General features: G+C 44.8%; 1 protein-coding gene across 4 annotated transcripts; it reads left to right on the top strand.

The window, feature by feature from the left end:
• Nucleotides 1-237: 237 nt before the first annotated feature.
• pomt1 (protein-O-mannosyltransferase 1) lies at nt 238-18,944 on the top strand. 4 transcript variants are annotated; one of them, XM_086313518.1, is made up of 22 exons: nt 248-598; nt 1,373-1,467; nt 1,557-1,773; nt 2,854-2,985; nt 3,096-3,202; nt 3,295-3,345; nt 3,518-3,664; nt 3,822-3,930; nt 6,129-6,188; nt 6,276-6,369; nt 6,947-7,102; nt 7,633-7,763; nt 7,862-7,957; nt 8,033-8,125; nt 8,406-8,502; nt 14,236-14,328; nt 14,420-14,540; nt 14,660-14,757; nt 14,862-14,975; nt 15,056-15,182; nt 15,405-15,582; nt 18,295-18,944. In XM_086313518.1, the coding sequence occupies exons 4-22, from the start codon at nt 2,873-2,875 to the stop codon at nt 18,467-18,469; spliced, it is 2,160 nt and encodes a 719-aa protein (XP_086169644.1). In that variant the 5' UTR covers nt 248-598; nt 1,373-1,467; nt 1,557-1,773; nt 2,854-2,872; the 3' UTR covers nt 18,470-18,944. The 4 variants fall into 4 exon arrangements, with proteins under 4 accessions (XP_086169645.1, XP_086169644.1, XP_086169643.1 ...); XM_086313517.1 differs by lacking the exon at nt 1,373-1,467; XM_086313516.1 differs by lacking the exons at nt 1,373-1,467; nt 1,557-1,773 and having other exon boundaries at nt 249-598; nt 18,295-18,943.
• The last annotated feature ends 70 nt before the right edge of the window (nt 18,945-19,014 follow it).

Here is a 19,014-nt window from a genome sequence, read left to right as displayed (position 1 = left end):
AAATCTCATTGCCTTTGAAAGACAGGACTAGGTCTGCAGCCGCTCACGGTCAGTTGGTGTCTTCAAAGTGACTTTGGTACATCATGATGGCAATAAAGTAAGAAGATGGGGTTGTGATAATATGGTAATTAATTGCGACGAGTCATTAAAAATCGTCTGTCTGTGTCTATAAATGAGATCGCAATTATGTGCCAACCTTCACCCTGGGAGTGACAGTCAGTCCAAGGTGGACTGCGATGAACATTTGAAACTGCTCCCTTTCATGTGGTTTATACATTTTTCGACTGGGCTAATTTTCAGGTGAAATTATTAGTATTAATTAATTATTAATATTAAAAGTAGTATTAAATGTAAGACCCGTTCCTAAAACTTTTAGTTTTCTAAACACGCCGTTGTAATGCTCCTTCAGCGGCCAGCCACAGGCCATGTAGTGGAGCTCCGAGCGAACCGATGGTAGTGCAGTATAATCAATCACCGGAAGCTTCGAACGGCCGCTGCTATAAAACTTCGTTTATACGCCTCTTGAGTTCAAAGCATACACCGGGAGAAACGGCAAGAAGCGGACGGCAACAGATGAGCTTAACCTGTTGGGCCACAGGTAACATACACGGTGTGGAGGAAAACGAGGAGTGAGGAAGGCAGCTGCTGCTTTAGCGCCTCTTAGCTAGAGACTAGTATGCTAATGCTAATTGCTCTTATGTGTAGAAGAACGTCTAACGTGGCGTTAAAGCGAAGCTGCACATATTTATTAAAGAATGTGACAAAGAGGCAGCTGAGGGCTGCAACATCCCGACCCGTACTCAGAGACACGTGAACACATCACTGTGAGGTCAGGCTGTTTCGGATCAGAGCAACAGCAGCAGGGGCAGGACGCTGAGGGATACTGTGTGCGATTTATTTATTTTTTTTAGAGAAGGGGACATCCAGGAAATGTGTTATGAACTGAGGCTTCAGGACGATTGAAGCAACGAAGCTGTGATTGAAGTGCAGATTCTATATAACCTTTAATTGTTTTTAACAAAATTGCAATTGCTGTACTCCTTGAAAGACCTTCGTGCTGGGGGTGTACAGGGGCAAAAACTAGAACACTGCCACACTGACCTCACACTAATGTGTGTGTTAAAGCTACGAACTTGATATAAAATATGGATTTAGCCACTGTGGTGTCACCCATGTGTCACCCATTTGTTGTTCACTTGCCAATTGTGATTTGCTTGCTGCCATGTTTGGGTTTTTGTAGCCATTCACAAAAAAAAAAAAAAAAAAAACGTAATTAGGACAAGAGGGTGGAGTGTTAAGTTATCCACTGACACTAGGTAGTCTAGTAGTTGGACCTGTGACCAGGAATTTAAGCCTGTCCCATGTGCTATAGGGAAAGAGGGAGCATACACCCCGAACATATCACCTGTCAATCACAAGGCTACAATGCATCCAGGAAGTCTCCACATTTTTCCACATTTTTTAAAGGTAGTCTTGTTCCAAAATGGGGTAAATTCATTTCCCCCCTCAAAATTATACACAACAGTACTCCATAATAGAAACTCTTTTCTATGCAGAACCTCTCAAGCTCCATCGGGTTAGATGGGGAATGTCGGTGCACATCCATTTTCAGATCTCTCCAGAGATGTTCATTCGGGATCAAGTCTGGGCACTGGCTGTGCCACTCAAAGACAAAGTGGTCCCAAAGCCACTCCTTTGTTATCTTGGCTGTGCTTAGAGTCGTCATCCTGTTAGAAGGTCCAGAGGTCAGAGGTCCAGAGCACTCTGGAGCAGGTAATCATCAAGGATGTCTCTGCATATTGATGCATTTCCCCAACCCTGACCCATCTCCCTGTTCCTACTGTTGACAAACATCCCTACAGCATGATGCTGCCACCACTATGCTTCACTGTAGGATGGTATTGGCCAGGTGATGCTTGGCATTTAGGCCAAAGAATTCAATCTTTGTTTCATCAGACCAGAGAACTTTGTTTTCATACTGCAAAAATGATTTCTCTTTTAGAAGGTTCCTCTCTCCACAGGGCAATGTTGGAGCTCTATGAGAGTGACTATCACAGTCTTGGTCACTTCCTTTACTAAGGCCCTTCTACTCTAAATGTTCAGAATGACTGGGCAGCAAGCTCTAGGAAGAGTCCTGGTGGTTCTAAAGTTCTTCGTTTAAGGTTAATGGAGGTCACTGTGCTCGTTGGGACCTTCAATGCTGCAGAGTTTTTTTTACAGATCTGTACCGCGATGCAATCCTGTTTCAGAGATCTACAGACAATTCCTTGGACTTTATGGCTTGGATTGTGCTCTGGCATGTGTCTTTCCAATCAAGTCCAATCATCTGAATTTACCACAGGTTGATCCCAATCCAGTTTTAGTAACTAACAGATGATCCGTGGAAGCAGGATGCAGCTGAGCTCAGTTTTGAGAATCATGGCAAAATAAGTTTGCCCTTAGGCACCTTTCCCGGGCCTGGCTCCAGGGTGTGGTGGGTAGTACTATTGCCTCAGACGTGCTGCTCCACTAGTAGGTTGTGGAGTTTGCTGTGTTGGCAGTTGGCCGTAAGTGTGAGTGAAACTGGTTGTCTGTCTCTCTGTAGTAGCTCTAGATAGCAAGGGCTCCCTCCATAAACTGTACGGATACAGCAGACGCATCTGTTTTAAGTAACGGATTAATAGTCCTGTAATGTCACTTACTAAAACTTCCTGTTCTTACCTCAGACAGGGTGTTGTATCTTCCTCCAGAAAGGGCAGATAGCGCAAGAATGATAGAGAAGTCAATTTCAATGATGTAAAGAGGTGGGGTTTTTTTTGTTTTAGTTATAAATTAATTACTATTAATCAGAGGTTATATGTTCCTATTTTACAGTCACAGCTGTGTGTCAGAGATGCTACAGCTCCCCCTGGTGGTGACAGCCCAGGTAGACCTGCTTCTGGTGCTGGTCTCCTTGCTGGCCTTCTGGACCAGGCTGAGCCATCTTAATTATCCCAATGCTGTGGTGTGAGTGGATCTGTTTCACACACCTGAACATCATGTACACCCACATACAAACTTACGTACCAAGCTTCATTCTGTTATTAACTGATTTTTATACCTTGACCGTTGTGCAGGTTTGATGAGGTGTATTATGGTCAGTTTGTGTCTCTCTACATGAAGAGGGTTTTCTTCATTGATGACAGCGGACCACCTCTCGGTCATATGATCCTGGCCTCTGGAGGTGGGTTATTAAAATACCAACACAGCCCTTTGTGAGTGTACAGCTTTATTTATACTTTGCTCCAACATGTGCTTCTGCTTTTGCTGTTTTAGCGTACCTGGGAGGTTTTGATGGGAACTTTGTGTGGAACAGAATTGGAGCAGGTACAAATCCCCAAAAATGATTTCATCCAGTTAGAGGTTAAACCAGAAAATTTGTTAATCTATATAAACCAGCGTGTGCTTTTTTTTTTTTTTAAACCAGTTTCTATATTTCCTCCCGTCTAACTTGGTTTTGGTCTGTTTAAAATTAGTGTGTGTTTGTTTTGTTTTGCAGAGTATCCTAGCACGGTGAATGTGTGGAGTCTGAGGCTTCTGCCGGCCCTTTGTGGAGCTCTCTGTGTTCCTCTGGTCTACTTGTTGACTTTAGAGTTGAAGTTCTCCCACCTGTCTGCTCTGGGAGCTGCAGTGCTGTTGCTGCTGGGTGAGTGCGTCCATGCTGAGTAAGAGTTAACGTCTTCCTGCTGAAAAGCCTTTTAGCTGCTGCTTTTTATAAACCAGTGAAGTGATACTTTCCCGGTGAATATGCAGACGGGTTGCTCTTTTCAGTCAAGTCTGACTTTGGATCTTTGCTGTTCCAGAGAACTCTCTGATTGTCCAATCACGTTTCATGTTACTTGAGTCTGTCCTCATCTTCTTCGTGCTCCTGGCTTTCTTCTCATACCTGCGCTTCCACAATGCACCCAGCAGGTTAGTCTCAGATTTCTCTTCTCATGTGTAGAAAGTGTAGACTGTAAATTAAAGATGGCTGTAGCCACTGTGATATTGCCCACTGGTTTGTTTTGAAGCCCTCAGTTATAGTTTTATGGTGGCCACCTTCTTATTTTTATTAATAAGTGGAGCGCTAAATTATCAGCTAATGCTAGCAAGTTTGGTTAACTCAGGGACTTTAAACCATGTGGAAGCGCCAAAAACTGCAGTTCCTCATGTGGTTCAAAAATCAGACTTCGTTTTTATAGTGTTTGACTTAACTGCATTAAAAATTACATCAACAGCCTTGTAGAAAAAACATTTGTAGGTGATAACTCTCTTCTCTAGTTGTCAAAGGTTGTCATTTCTGGCTTCAAAAATGGCACAAAAGCCAAAATGAAACTTAAAAACAGATTTTCTCAAACCAAAGGATTAATTATACTTTGTGTAGTTTTAGATGCAGTAGAAATGAATGTATCACACACATACACATGTCTGCTAATTAGTGCAAATAAAATACTACAATTTCACTCATCAAAACGGGAATACAAACTTCACAGATAAGCTGTTAGCAGAATAAATCCAACAGTTAGCCATGTTATATTGAATTACTCCTACATTTCTGTAGGACATACACATAAACCAGCTTCTTTAGTCTTGACTAATCCTACTTAAAATTTCCATCCATCCTTCTTCTTCCACTTATCTGCGGCTTAGACTCAGGGGCAGCAGCCTAAGCAGAGAAACCCAGACCTCCCTCTCCCTAGCCACCACCAGCTTGTCTGGGGGAACACAAGGCGTTCCCAGGCCAGCCGAGAGATATAATCTCTCCAGCGTGCCCTGGGTCTGCCTCCTCCCAGTGGGACAATTCTGTTAATGAAATTAACGAAAAGAATTGTTGACAAAGGGCAGCCCAGGCAGAGTCCATCACCCACTGGAAACTAATCTGACTTATTGACGGCTGTGCGGACCGAGCTTCTTGCAAGGAATCAAATGCTCGTAGCAATGGGCCAGACACCCCATACTCCCAGAGTACCCCCCACAGAACCCTCCAAGGGACATGGTCGAATGCCTTCTCCAAGTGCATAAAACACATGTAGACTGGTTGGGCAAACTCCCAACCACCCTCAAGTATCTTTGAGAGGGTAAAAGAGCTGGTCCAGTGTTCCACGACCAGGACAAAAACCGCATTGTTCCTCCTGTATCCGAGGTTCAACTAACGGATGGACTCTCCTTTCCAACACCCTGGCGTAGACTTTCCTAGGGAGGCTGAGGAGTGTGATTTTCCCCTAGAGTTGGAACACACCCTCCGGTCCTCTTTCTTAAAAATGGAAACCACCACCCTGGTCTGCTAATCCGGAGGTACTGCCCCTGATCTCCACGCAACATTGTAGAGGCACTTCAACCAAGACAGCCCTACAACATTAAGAGCCTTCCCAAAATCAGGGCAATGTTATCAGGGGGCTTTTGCCCCCTGGCAGGGTTGCCCAGGGTTGCCCATGGCAAATTGGTCCTGGGTGAGGACCAGACAAAGACCGACTCAAAAGAACCCTATAAGTATACAATCAAGAGAACAGTTTGCACTATCTCTGCCTGGGATAGGGTTACTGGGGCCCCACCCTGGAGCCAGGCCCGGGGGGTGCCTAAGGCCAAACATCTGGTGACAACGCTTTAGTTCATGGGGCCTGGCTGGGCATAGCTGAAAAAAGGACATGGGCCCATCCTCCTGTAGGCCCACAACCCACAGGAATTGCAGAGGCTCTGGCGGGCTGATCCCTGGCTACCAAGACTAGCAATTGGTGGTTAAAATTTCCATTTTTTAAAATATCTTTTTGAAACTTGTATTTTCACATGTTCAGCTGTTGCTGTTATTAAGGAGAGCTGTGTGGTATAGTGTGTTCACTCTATGGGCCACTCTCAAACATAGACAAGTAGCTGCTGGAGGTTTCTTTATCTTAAAAGGAAGTTCTTAATCCCTACTCTCGCCAAGTGCTAGCTAATAGGGGATCATGTGATTACTCGGGATTCTCTCATTAATACTGTGGGGTTTGTACCTTGCAGTCTAATGTAACTTGAAGCAAATGTTATTTTAAATTAGTGCGACGTTAATACAACTAAACTGAGTTGAACAGTTTGTTTCCGTTTTAAACAGACCCTTTCTCTGCTCTGACGTCATATGGTTACTCTCTCTTCCTCAGCTCCTGGTCCAGATACAGTTGGCTGATTCTCTCTGGTGTCTCCTGCGGTGCGGCTGTAGGGTGAGAAAGTGATTTAAGGCCTGTTGCTCTCTAGCGTGTGCTGTTGTTTAAAATGCAAATGTTAATGTGAAAATGTGATTGGTGTAGGGTGAAGTACATGGGTCTGTTCTCATATCTGCTGCTGCTGGTCGTGGCTTCTCTGCACACCTGGAAGCTTATTGGAGACAAAACTATCAGTCATGTGAGTCTAGACTTCCTGATTGTATCATATCCAGCATTTAGCTGGCAAACGCTACTTTTGCAGCTATGACTGCTGCTACTTTCAAGAATACTCCATGTCATGTGTCTTTTGAAAAATGGTTCCCAGCTCCACAAAATCCATTCTCAGGAACTGTTTTTGTTGTGTTTTATGGACTAATTTGCCAGTTTCATGTCATCTTTAGTATCAAAAAGTCATGGTTTTGTAAAACGGTGTTCCCAATACAGTTAACATAGAGCAGGGTCTTCTCTGTAAATGTAAAGGCTTCAAAAAGGACACTTTCCAAACTGGTGCAGTGTTTTCCTTAGGAATTAGATAGTATTTCTAGTGAGGCAGGATGTAAGTACATTACGTGCATAAAAGTATTTGTCTGCAATGTTTTAATAATAGCAGTTTAGCACTATGTAAAAAAAAATAAATAAATAAAAGCATTGCCTGAGTGTTTCATTTATTTATGTATTTTTTTGGGTGTTATAGTGTTTCCATACAGTTTATATTTATGATATGAAAAAATGTGATTCTAAGAACATAATGATCCTGCATGCATGTCTTTGTGCAGATGAATGTGTGTGTGCAAAGTGTACATAGAGTTCTGTGTCTGGTGGTGGTTCCAGTCCTGCTCTATGTGTTCTGGTTCTACGTTCACCTGAGTTTCCTGAACCGCAGCGGACCACATGACCAGCTGATGAGTTCTGCTTTCCAGGCCAGCCTGCAGGTAAATACTGTCAGCTACACTTAGTAATTATAGACCTCTTTCCTGAGAGAAAACAGATTAGAAAGTTTTGAAATGTTTGTTTACCGACAAGTGAATCTAAATCTTTGATCTCACTGTATTTATGATAAATACCCCGCAGTTTTCAGAACCAATCACAGCACAGAAGCAGGTCTTACTAAGGTTATCAGTAACCTGAAGATCAGCATTAATTAACATAAAGTTTCAGTCTTTGTCCTTCCCGATCTCACTGCTGCCTTTGACATTTTAATTCAAATGGTTTGTGATTCAGAGTTTATAAAAACTGTTTAAAGTCCCTTTTAGCAGGAAGAAATCTCCAGCAGAATTAAGCTGAGGGAGAGGCTCATATCTCCTGTGATGGGTTGGGGGTGGGGAAAGGGAAACAAAACGAAAGGAACACTGCAGAAGAGAGCCAGAGATTAATAATAACTAATGATTAAATGCAAAGGGGTGTATAAAGAGTGGAATATCACATTCTGGAGCGGATTGATAGATTGATTTTTGTGTTGTAGGGCGGTCTCTCCAGGATCACTCGGGGTCAGCCTCTAGAAGTGGCTTATGGGAGTCAGGTGACTTTGAGAAGCTCTGTCTCCCAGCCAATCCCCTGCTGGCTCCATTCTCACAAAGTCAACTATCCAATCAGGTGCTTCCAACACAGCAGCTAAGCACCTGCTTCAAAAAGCATCCCAGTTACAGTTCAACTTCATGATTTATTTAATGATGTTTCCTGTTTTTATTCAGGTATGACAATGGGCGGGGCAGCTCTCACCAGCAGCAGGTCACCTGTTATCCCTTCAAAGATGTCAACAACTGGTGGATCATCAAAGATCCGGGCAGGTAGATCACATTTCTCTTCAAGTGCTATACATGGAGACGTGGCCCATGTGTAACTACTGTCTATATCTCTGTCAGGCAGCAGCTGGTGGTCGACACTCCTCCTCGACCTGTCCGTCACGGTGATGTCATCCAGCTGGTTCATGGGATGACGTCACGTTTTCTTAACAGGTAAACAACTCAGGATATGTCCTGATTTTTGAGGGCTCTGTTGTCTCAGTAACTCTGGAGCTCAAAACTTGAAACATTTAGAGGCAATGAGTAAATAGAAAAGTTACTAATCTCAAGTTTCTTTGGAAATAAATGGTTAGGTCAAAAAAGTACTTTGAAGTTCTGTACTGAATAAATAGCCCTCTGTGGGTTGTAGTCGACCCCTCTCCATCAGCTCTGTGTGTCCCTGCCTGTTTACCATCAGCTGGTTTATTTCAGTGTTACAATGGTTGTGTTTCAGTCATGACGTAGCAGCTCCAATGAGCCCTCACACTCAGGAAGTCTCTGGATACATAGACTTCAATGTGTCTATGCCGGCACAGAACCTGTGGAGGGTGGTGAGTACAGTTTGTGCTGCATGTGATTTCTGATCTCTGTCTAAATTAACAGGAGTGCACCCACACATTTAATTAAAAGAGTATGGGATAATGTTGGCTTACTTAATGTAATCCCTGGTTCTTTGATAACACAGTGAGGTGTTTCACTATGGAAATCGCCTCAGTGTGACCAACTACGGAAGCTCCAATGACACCACGTCTGTCGATGACAGACCTGTCGAGCCGTGCTTAGGGCTCTGCCCCCTCATTCTAATACGGCCAACCAGCCCCTCCTAACTTATTCCAAGCAGATTTCTTTCTCCTAAGCACTCTGTCCGTGCCTAAGCAAGGAGGGAAGTGTTGGTGAAACGCCTCACTCTGTCATCAGAGAACCAGGGATTGCGTTAAGTAACCCAACGTTCTTTTTCTAACTTTGCTCGTTGTTTCACTATGGGAGATATGGTCCACTTCCGGATTGGGTCAGCTCCCGAAGCTACGCTCCAGTACTACTCCAGGATCTCTGGTCGAACCTGAGGCACCAGAATCCAGCACTGCCTGAGCCAGGGATGACTGTGCAACATCCCAGCTTGCTGCCGCACAAATATCCTGGACTGATACACCTCTGAACAAAGCCCAGGATGTGGCCACATTCCCTAGTGGAGTGAGCTCGGAGTCCCGGGGGGGGACTGCAAGCCCTTACAGGTGTAAGCCAGAGCTATGGCCTCTACAATCCAATGAGCTAGCCTCTGGCGTGATAAGGGCCTGCCCTTGTGAGGGGAGGCCCAGGAAACAAACAGCTGATCCGACTTCCTGAATCCGGCTGTTCTGCCAACATAAGTCCCCAAGGCCTGCACAGGGCACAAAGTGTTCAGCCTCTGCTCTGTCTCTGAGGAGAATGGAGGAGGGTGAAAAGCCAGGAGCTCTACTGTAGAGCACCTGTATGATGTTTCCAACACTTTAGAGACAAATGCTGTGTTAAGGATGAATAGACAAAGCCTGTAATTCACTAACTCGCTTGGCTGTGGTTAGAGCCAACAGCAGAGCGGTTTTAAGAGAGAGAAACTTCAACTCCACTGCCCCGATAGGCTCAAAGGGGTGGTGGGAGAGTGTGTCTTAAACGACTGACGGATCCCATAAAGGACCAGTGGTCTAGAGACTGGGAGCGTTCGACGCACCCCCCTCATGAAGCGACATACAAAGGGGGTGCTGACCGGCAGGTTTATCACCAAACCCCATGTGACAGGCTGAAATAGCTGCCAAATAGGCCTTTATGATAGAAAAAGCTCTCCTTTTGTCCAGCAAGTCCTGAAGAAAATACAACAGCTCCACCATTGAACACTGAAAAGGGATTATCTGCTTTTCATAGCACCACTATTCAAAAACACGCCATTTACTGCTGTAAATGGAATGAGTGGAGGAGGCTCTAGCATTTTGAATGGTTTCAATAACCTTCGGAGGCATGCCTGCCGCCTTCAAATTCCACCTTTCACGGGCCAGGTCCATAGAGCAACCTGGTCTGGATGGGGATGTTATATCTCCCCACGCGCCTGAGACAGAAGGTCCCTGCGGATGGGGAGTGGCCATGGCTCGTCCACCAGAAGCTGGATGATTCCTGCTATCCAGTGTTTGGATGGCCACTGTGGAGCTATTAAAATCAGTGACAGCCCCTGATCTCTCACTCTGCTCAGTGTTGGGGAGATCAGGCTGAGGGGAGAGAACGCATACAGCAGTGTTTTTGGCCATGGATGGGCCCACGCATCCACGCCCAGTAGCGCATCTGCGTCTGACAGAGAGGGAGAAAAACAAAGGGCAATGTGTGTTTTCTCGTAAGGCGAAGGGATCTACGGCAGTCCAACCGTATCTCTGCCAAATCTGCTCCACCACCTGTAGATGAAGCCTCCATTCTCCGAACAGTGGATTCCCTCTGGACAGGAGGTCCGCCCCCCTGTTCATAATTCCTGGCACGTGAGTTGCTCGAAGGGAGAGGAGCCATGTGCTGCTCTACGCAATTATTTCCCTGGCTAACCTGTGTAGCTGCCGGGAACGGGTGCTGCCCTGGTGGTTGATATAAGCACCAGGGCAGCCAATATAATAATAATAATAATAATAATAATAATAATAATAATAATTATTAGAATTCTAACAATAGGTCCTCCAGTCCACAGTGTGTCCATTTGCCATACCTGTACAAAGACACAGTGGAGTTGTCTGTTTTCACTAAAACATGTTGTCCCCGGAGATATGGCAGAAAATGCCGTAAGGCTAGGAGCACCGCGCGGAGCTGCAGCACATTTACGTGATTCAGCGAAAGTCTCTGTGACCAAACGCCATTCACTGCTCTGCCCATCATAGTTACACCCCAACCTGACAGGGATGCATCTGTGGTCAGTGTCACCCTGGATGATACTGCCCCGAGAGGTACCCCCGCAGCACGACTTTCCCCAGCTGAAAGCAGGAAAGACGGTGAGTGAAGGATGCGATCCTCCGCTCTGAAAGTGCGATGCGATAAGAGATGGAGTCTATTCTGAGCCCCAGATACTTTGTATACTGTACAGGTTCCAAGTGGCTCTTTTCCAGGTTGATTGTGAAACCGAGCTCCGTGAGGTGATTGACTACCACCTCACAGTGGTCTTTGATCGCCTGCCCGGGATGCTCAGGGATGAACTGCACATGCGCGCCACCGCTCCACCACTTCAGAGCGGGCCCCTGAAGACGCGGTAGTGTGACGTCACCCCTGTCTCCCGGAAGGATTTGGAGCTGTCCCCCTCGGGTAGAGCGTGAGCTCCCCCCGCTGGTGACAAAGACAAATGGCAGTGATTTTCTTTTGGTTTTATTTTGAAACTGGGGGGGACATTCTGCCCTTGGCGAACTGCCTGGCTGCAGAAATTTACGTTTTATTTCTTTTGTTTCCCCCAAAACACAGTGAAGTGCCTGGTGACTCTGGGCAGTGCTTGGTGACACAGACAGAGTGCTTAGGAGTGCTTGGTGACACTGCGCCATTTGTCCACAAGTCTGTCCTCCCTGAACTGGAGGAGAAGACTGAGAGGGTGCTCCTGGTGAACTGGAAACTTGCGGAGATTCTGAACCTTGGAGTGATTTGGTTACCCCTTCTAACATCTTCCTTCTCTTTGGGGGAGAAGAGAGGGGTGACACAGAACGTTGCATGTGTGCTAGGCTGACCGCTTCTTTTCCCCCTCTCCGGGGTGTGACGGCTTGTTCTTTGCAGCAGCTGCTGCAAAGGAATGCTTGCCCCAAGGTCTTTGGTTCTCTACTTTTGCCTGGTGGGTGACTGCAGGCCTCCTGCTCCTCTCTGCATTTTGACCCCACTCTGTCTCCCTCTCACAGCTGCTGCTGCAGCAAAACCAGCCCTTGGCACCTGCTGGGGCTGAGAGTTAGGTTTTCTGGGTAAGCAGAGGTTTAATGCTTCTCCCTCCTGCTTTCTGTGGGTGCTTGTCTCTCTCATTCTCTCCAGGGCTGGGCCAAAGAGACCCTTGGTTGGGTCATAGGCTGCATCCATGACCTCAGCCTTCTGAGCATCCCCTAGGCCCGACGGGTTTAGCCACAAGGCTCTTTCACCCGAGACTGCAAGGCCCATAACATAGCCACACCCCTGGACTGCTCCCCTGGAGGAGCGAAGAATGAGATCATTAACCATGTAGATTTCATCCCAGAGGGCTGGGTTTGGGGAACCCGAGTCAAGCTGACGGCCCATGTCTTCCAGAATTTCTGCCTGATATGCTTATAGCAGTGTGACTGCATTAAGCGAGCATACTGACTGTGCAGCATATTTGTACATCCTTTGATAAATAGATGCCGTGAGGCAATCCATATTGTTAGGCAAAGAAATGCTAGAAGAGACTGAGATTGCCCTGCAGTTACGGTGAAGATGATACGCCACTGAAGGCTCCACTGCTGGGGGTTCGGTCAGCCACAGTTCACCCATCCTGTGGATCTCAAGCTTAGAGCAGCCCTTGGTCGGAAGCTTGCTTTTTAAAGAGCTTGACCAATAGCAACTAATTTCTTTCATGGAAGCCGGGACTGCTGGCAAAAGCTGCTTCGATGGTGGCAAGGCTGGTGGGAGCCTCTTTCCGTCATACAGGTGACATTCTGCCCCTTCGGCATCCTGGGCGGCTGGCCATGGGATGCGTAGCTTGGCAGCCCGTTTGCAGACCTTGTACAAATTGCTGTCCACCGGTGTCTGGACTGCTGGGGAGGAAAGGTAGAGTCATCCTCCTCTTCCTCATCCTGTCCTCTAGGTCAAGGAGGTCGGATTTGGCATCGCCCTCTGTGTCCTCGCCACCTGGCTCGCTCACGTTTTGATTGAGGAGGACCTTGAACGATGGGGGCTGGAGCGGGGAATCTTCTTCCATCATGTCAGCCCAGCTTGTGGAGTCTCGCGAATGACTGATATCACTCGTAGCAGTAGCGGTGGACAGGCAGGGGACCTGACTGTTCGTTACTGCTACATTCAGCCTCCTTTCCAGGACTTTCTCTGGCATCAACACACAGTGTGGGCATCCCTGAGGGTCCGCCAGTGAAGCCTGAGCATGCTTGGCACCCATACAGATGATGCACATTGGATGAGGGTCCCTGCCCGAGATGGTGGCACCGCATGATGCGGGGCACGGGCGGGGTGCATCCTCTTTGGCCTTCGTACGTAGCTAGGACTAGCAGCGGGAGTTAAATCCGAGCTAGTCGCCGCTGGAGTCAGCTCATTGTGACATGTTAGCTGCACTCCGCTAGCCAATATTGTTAGCAACTTAATGCTTACTGAACCCTAGGTCGACTAACAAGCTAATGCTAGTAAGACGCTAATGTGGTTCGTGGCCTGCTAACAAGTTAATGCTAGCCGGACACTGAACGAACAGCTCACCGTAACGCGTTAGCCCGAGTTACACAATGTCGGCTACCTCGCTAACTAAGACCAGGAACCGCTGGGACAGCTCACCTGACGTGATTGCTGTTCCACAGTGTAACTCTAAGTACACTTCTTTCGAAGGACTTACTCAGCACGATCCAAACTGGAACTGGAAAAACTTCGGCAACGTACTCCTACACGGGACGCCTGAGAACTGGATACGCTGAGGGAGCTCAAAGTAGTTTCTCACGGGAAGAAAGCGAGAATGAGTTAGGAGGGGCTGGTCGGCCGTGTTAGAATGAGGGGGCGGAGCCCTAAGCACGGCTCGACAGGTCTGTCATAGACAGACGTGGTGTCATTGGAGCTTCCGTAGTTGGTCATGCCGAGGCGAGTCTATAGTGAAGCACTGAGCGAAGTTAGAAAAAGAACTTCCAGAAAAAGATTGTTGTCAGTGACTCCCACGGCCATTAATTGAACTGCATTTAGCATTCTTTTGCTCGTATTTGTATGCAGTACATGCACAAGCTCAGACTCTGTGAGCCAGCTAGCATAAGCCAAAACATTACTATAAGTTAGTAAAATATTACAGTTTAGATTAGGTAGCTTGCTGTAACTTAGCTATGTTACATTAATTCTTAATTAGTAACTTTAGCTGGTAAAACAATTTGAAAATGGTGAGATTGGAAGATTGTCAACTAAAGGATGGATTAATTAGCCGAAATTATCTACTCATGAGAGTGTTTTGTAGATAGGATATGCACAAGAGTACAGGGCCATGTTTACATTACACCTACAGGAGCTGCTCAAATATGGAAACCCCTCTTACCTTTATACTAATCAGTGGCTGAAATGCTTTTTACTGAGCCTGCTGTTTGTTGGTGTGTTTGTGTGGTCAGGACATTTCAAACAGGGAGGCAGAGTCAGAGGTGTGGAAGACCATCCTATCTGAAGTCCGACTCATTCATGTCAACACTTCAGCTGTCCTCAAGGTGCAGACAGAATATGTCTCAGCTGAATGCCTGTACAATATGAAGTTATTACAGCCTGTTTGTGTGTGTCTGTGTGTGTTTGCGAATGCAGCTGAGTGGTGTGTCCCTTCCAGACTGGGGTTTCCGTCAGTTGGAGGTTGTAGCAGACAAACTGTTCAAAGCTCACAGCAGCAGTTTGGAATGGACAGTGGAGGAGCACCGCTATGGAACCAGTATGGCCACTAAACTCCTCCTCCTCCTCTTGACCTTCTTCTTTCTTCACTATTATCACTCAGTAGCTTTGCAATGTTACTTTAGTGAGGTCACAACGCACACTGTCAATCTTGTCCAGGTCAGGAGCAGAAGGAACGGGAGGCAGAGCTTCACTCTCCAACTCATATCGACGTTGATAGAAAAATTTCTTTCTGGGCAAAATTTGTTGAACTGCAAGTATGAACCTGAATTCAAAACTCACTGTCCAATCAGATTTATTCCTGTGACACTAGCAAAGAAACAGAAAGGAGTAAAATAAAACAAATCTGATATCTTGGCAGTGGAAGATGCTGACAGTAAAACAGGAAGAGTCGGAGCACAAATACAGTTCCTCCCCATTAGAGTGGATCACCATGGAGACCAACATTGCATACTGGCTGCACTCCTCCACCAATGTAAAAACACGACACACACACGCAGAGTAACACACACGCTTTGTCCTGTTTAGCCCTGTAATCCACTTTTTCTGTTTCAGGCTCAGATCCATCTAATTGGTAACCCGGTGTCATGGAGTGTGGCCAATCTCAGCCTGCTTGCCTATCAGCTGCTGGCAGTTGTCTACTTGTTGAGGAGGAGGCGAGGCTTGAAAGATGTACCTGATGGTACGTAGGGACACACTGAGTTCTGACAGTAAAACAGGAAGAATCAGAGCACAAATACAGTTTCTGCAGACCCATCTGGCCTTCCAGATGGGTCTGCAGAAAGATGGTCCGCACTGACATATTTGCATCAGAGACTAAGTCTAACCTCAGCTGTCTGTTCGGGTTATGGTACCATTTCTAACTAAATGTGTGGTTTTTGGGTTTTTTTGGGGTTTTTTTCAGGTGTGTGGGACCAGTTTGTGTGTCTGGGATGTGTGTGCGTTGGCGGCTGGTTGGTGAACTTTGTTCCCTTCCTGCTTATGGACAAAACTCTTTTCCTGTATCACTACCTGCCAGCACTCTGCTACTTGTACCTACTAAGTCCAGCTCTGTTGGAGCATGCACACACTCACCTGCTCAGGTACGCTCATCAGCCTCTTGTGAGCTACTCTTCTTTTTCCTGATTTAAATTAAAATTTTCACCTTAATCGTGTCAGTCACTGGCAACTACCAGTCATTGGGTAAGGTGACCTAATGCAACCCAGAAAATGGATATTAAAATTTTTGTTATTTAGTGGTTGCTTAGAAGTTGCCAGTAGAGTCAGCGAGTGGTTTTTAGGACTTTGTAAATGGGGTTTTAACTAAACTGGGATTAATATTGCCATTTTCTCATTCATTCATTCATTCATTCATTCATCTACAGAACCACTGCCTGTTTTATCTTATGATGACTGACATTTTCTACCACAGCTGCTGAAAGTTAGTGGCTTTGTCTTGAGTAGAAGTTGGTTGTATTTTAGTAGGACGATCCACTTCCACTATTTTAAATTTCCTAACAAGGCTCTAGTGTGAAATATTTGTATGAGATTCTTGTGAAAACCTCAAAATTTTATGTGCAACCATATCCCTTTTTGCCAGCTTTCAAAAAAGGTGGTTTCGATTCTTGTGAAGAAGTCACTATCATAACTCATTCAATGACATCACTCCCTGGCCAATCAGTGGCCTGCAGCTTGCTGACATCACATTTTCATCTTGACTGAAATTGCTTGGAACCCAAGCTAAGTACCTGGTAATGGAAAACCCTAAAAACCAAATCGAGCAAAGCAGATCCAAGTAAGTACTACTGGAATAGAGGATAAGAAGAGCGGGACAGCCATCATTAGCACTGGTATCTGCTGCTTTGTGCAGGGAGAAATAAGATGAGCAGTGGTAGAGCTACAAAATGACTTCCAGCATGCCCCTGGTGTGAATGTCTCTGACTAGACAGAAACAGAGACAGGCCTTTAACCCTTGTATGGTGTTCGGGTCTGTGAGATCCGTGTTCAGTTTTTTTCAAAAGAAAAATTAAACAATTAATTATTTTTTCACGTGTAAATGTGTTGTGTCTTTCCACTCACTCCACTTGATTATAACTGATTTATTTATAACATTTTATATAAAAGAAAAACGAGAAGCACATTAATTCATAAATGTGATCTAACAAAGGTAAAGGGAAAAAATTAACCATGTTTGCTGTTCATATGTCTTGTAATTGGGATGAAGTAAACATCTGTTGAGTAATTTAACATAAAATTGTTTGATAGTGTTAATTTGGAAAGCCAAAACTCTAGCGGGTCCACCAGACCCATGAACACTGGCTGAGTAACAAAAATACGAACACCACACAAGGGTTAAGACTGATACTACCATAAATCTGTATGTTTGTAAGTTTTCTCCCCAACAAATACAACAATGTCGACGAAACGTTTTGCACCGTCAAAAAAGCGGGTGCCTTTGGTTTCATTCTATAATACTGGGCTTATTTTTCTACAAAGGTTTGAACTTTGAGAGTATTTAAACAAGAGAGAAAAGTGTGAAAATGTTCATGCCTGTCTGAGAAAAGTGTATAAAGTGTGTAGTGAGGGGTTTTACATCATCATGCATGTGGAGCCATACAAACTGCCTAGTACCATTTTATGTTACTGCAGTGAAATTTCAGCAAAATGACTTATCCAACAGCATTATTTTTTTCACTTTGATTTTCAAGATGTCTTTGAATTTAGCCCTTTGTAGATTGATAATTTTCATATCCATCAATTGATGTGGCATCCAACACAAACCTGGTCTAGTATCAGTATGCAGTGGTCCCTCGCTATAACCTGGTTCACCTTTCGCGGCCTTGCTGTTTCGCAGATTTTTTTTGGTGTGATTTTCCATGTTGTTTGTTTGTTTACAGCACATTGTCTTCTGCGTCCTGATTGGCTCTAGACCACTGTCAATCAATCTCGTGCCATGTCTCCTGTCCAGTACAGAATGTGTTCAGCGTGTCAAATTTACATAAATCTTTGATCACTAGCAGTGTGACTCTGAAGTGCTCTATTGTATGTTTGTAAGTTTTCTCCCCAACAAACATAACAATGTCGACGAAACGTTTTACACTGTCAAAGGCATCCACGGGTGCCTTTGGTTTCATTCTATAATGCTGGACTTATTTTTCTACGACGGTTTGAACAAGAGAGAAAAGTGTAAAAATGTTCATGCCTGTCTAAGAAAAGTGTAGTGAGGGGTTTTACAGCTATAATAATTGTAAAAAATAAAGTTGGCTAATTTGCAGATTTCACCGATCGTGGGTAATTTTTGGAACGTAACACCTGCAATAATCGAGGGACCACTGTAATTATCCAGTGTGATTTTTTTTTTTTTTTTTTTTTTTTTTTTCCCTCCATTGAGAGCTGATTCGTTTTCTGTATTTTTTTTTTTTCTTTTTAAGCGGTGTAGTTGAATAGTAACTTTGCACTGTGTTTACGTGGCCTTCGAAACAAACAACAGCTAAAATGTGCACATCCAAGCACCATCATTTAAACAATATCCCAAACTGGATTTGATTTTGGGCTAGCACAGCACTAGGGCATTCAACACACTCTTTGCACTATTTTCTATACACCGCGTCAGAGGTGTGTTCAGAAATATATGGATGGAACTGCAAACAGTCTGAACTTGTACCTGCTTTATGTTGTGTGAAAGGGCCAGTTAGACATAGAAGCACACTTTGTCTGGCTTTAGATCTCACTGTTGAATTTTCATGAAAATGTGACATGTTTTATGTTTTTATCTAAAAACTTTTGTTCATATTTGTTTCTGTTTGCATCTGCAGCAGCGTGACACATCAGCGTGCATTGTGTGTGGGTGCATTGGCTGTGTTGCTGTCAATCTTCCTGACCTACCGCACCTTCTGTCCCCTAACCTATGGAAGCCCTGAACTGTCAGCCCACCAGCTGCAAGGACTGAAGTGGAGGGACACCTGGGACATCCTGTACCGACGTCGGTAGAAGGATTATGACCCACATGGAGAGGAGTTTATGAGTTGAACAGAAGATGAACATATATTCGGCTTGAGGTCATCAGAGGAGGAGCTTCAGTTCTCAGACCTCTGACGCACCAACCCCTGATGATAAACTAGTGATGACTGACGTTGACCGAAGGCTGAGCACAAAATGAAAGATGAACAAAACAATGATGTGCCCTCATTCTTTTTGTGTTTACACTGGAAAAGTGGAATCGGTGGCTATGAACTGGATTTTACTTTTTCTTCAAAGAAACTATATTTTTTAGGACTTAAAAAATAATTTAGAAAAAAAATAGATTAACAATGAGACTAAAGAAAGTGTTGCACAATAGGATTTTTCATGTAAACAAGTTGAAGCTTAGTTTACATCAGAGTAAAGAAAAAAAATAAAGAAAATGTGGTAAAATATGAAGTCAAGTTGTGTGTTTATAAACTAGGGGGTTTTTTTTTAATGGAAAAAAAATAAAAGCGTTACTTAAATAATTTTAGGGCTCATCATGGACTGTGGGCATTTGGCCTAAAAACAAA

The sequence above is a fragment of the Aulonocara sp. 'chitande type north' Nkhata Bay genome, linkage group LG12 (assembly GCF_057382095.1).
Source record: "Aulonocara sp. 'chitande type north' Nkhata Bay isolate Kocher_YH1m ecotype deep benthic linkage group LG12, A_spYH_male_GT1.1, whole genome shotgun sequence".
NCBI classification, from domain to species: Eukaryota; Metazoa; Chordata; class Actinopteri; order Cichliformes; family Cichlidae; genus Aulonocara; species Aulonocara sp. 'chitande type north' Nkhata Bay.
This window is presented reverse-complemented; position numbering and strand designations above follow the sequence as displayed.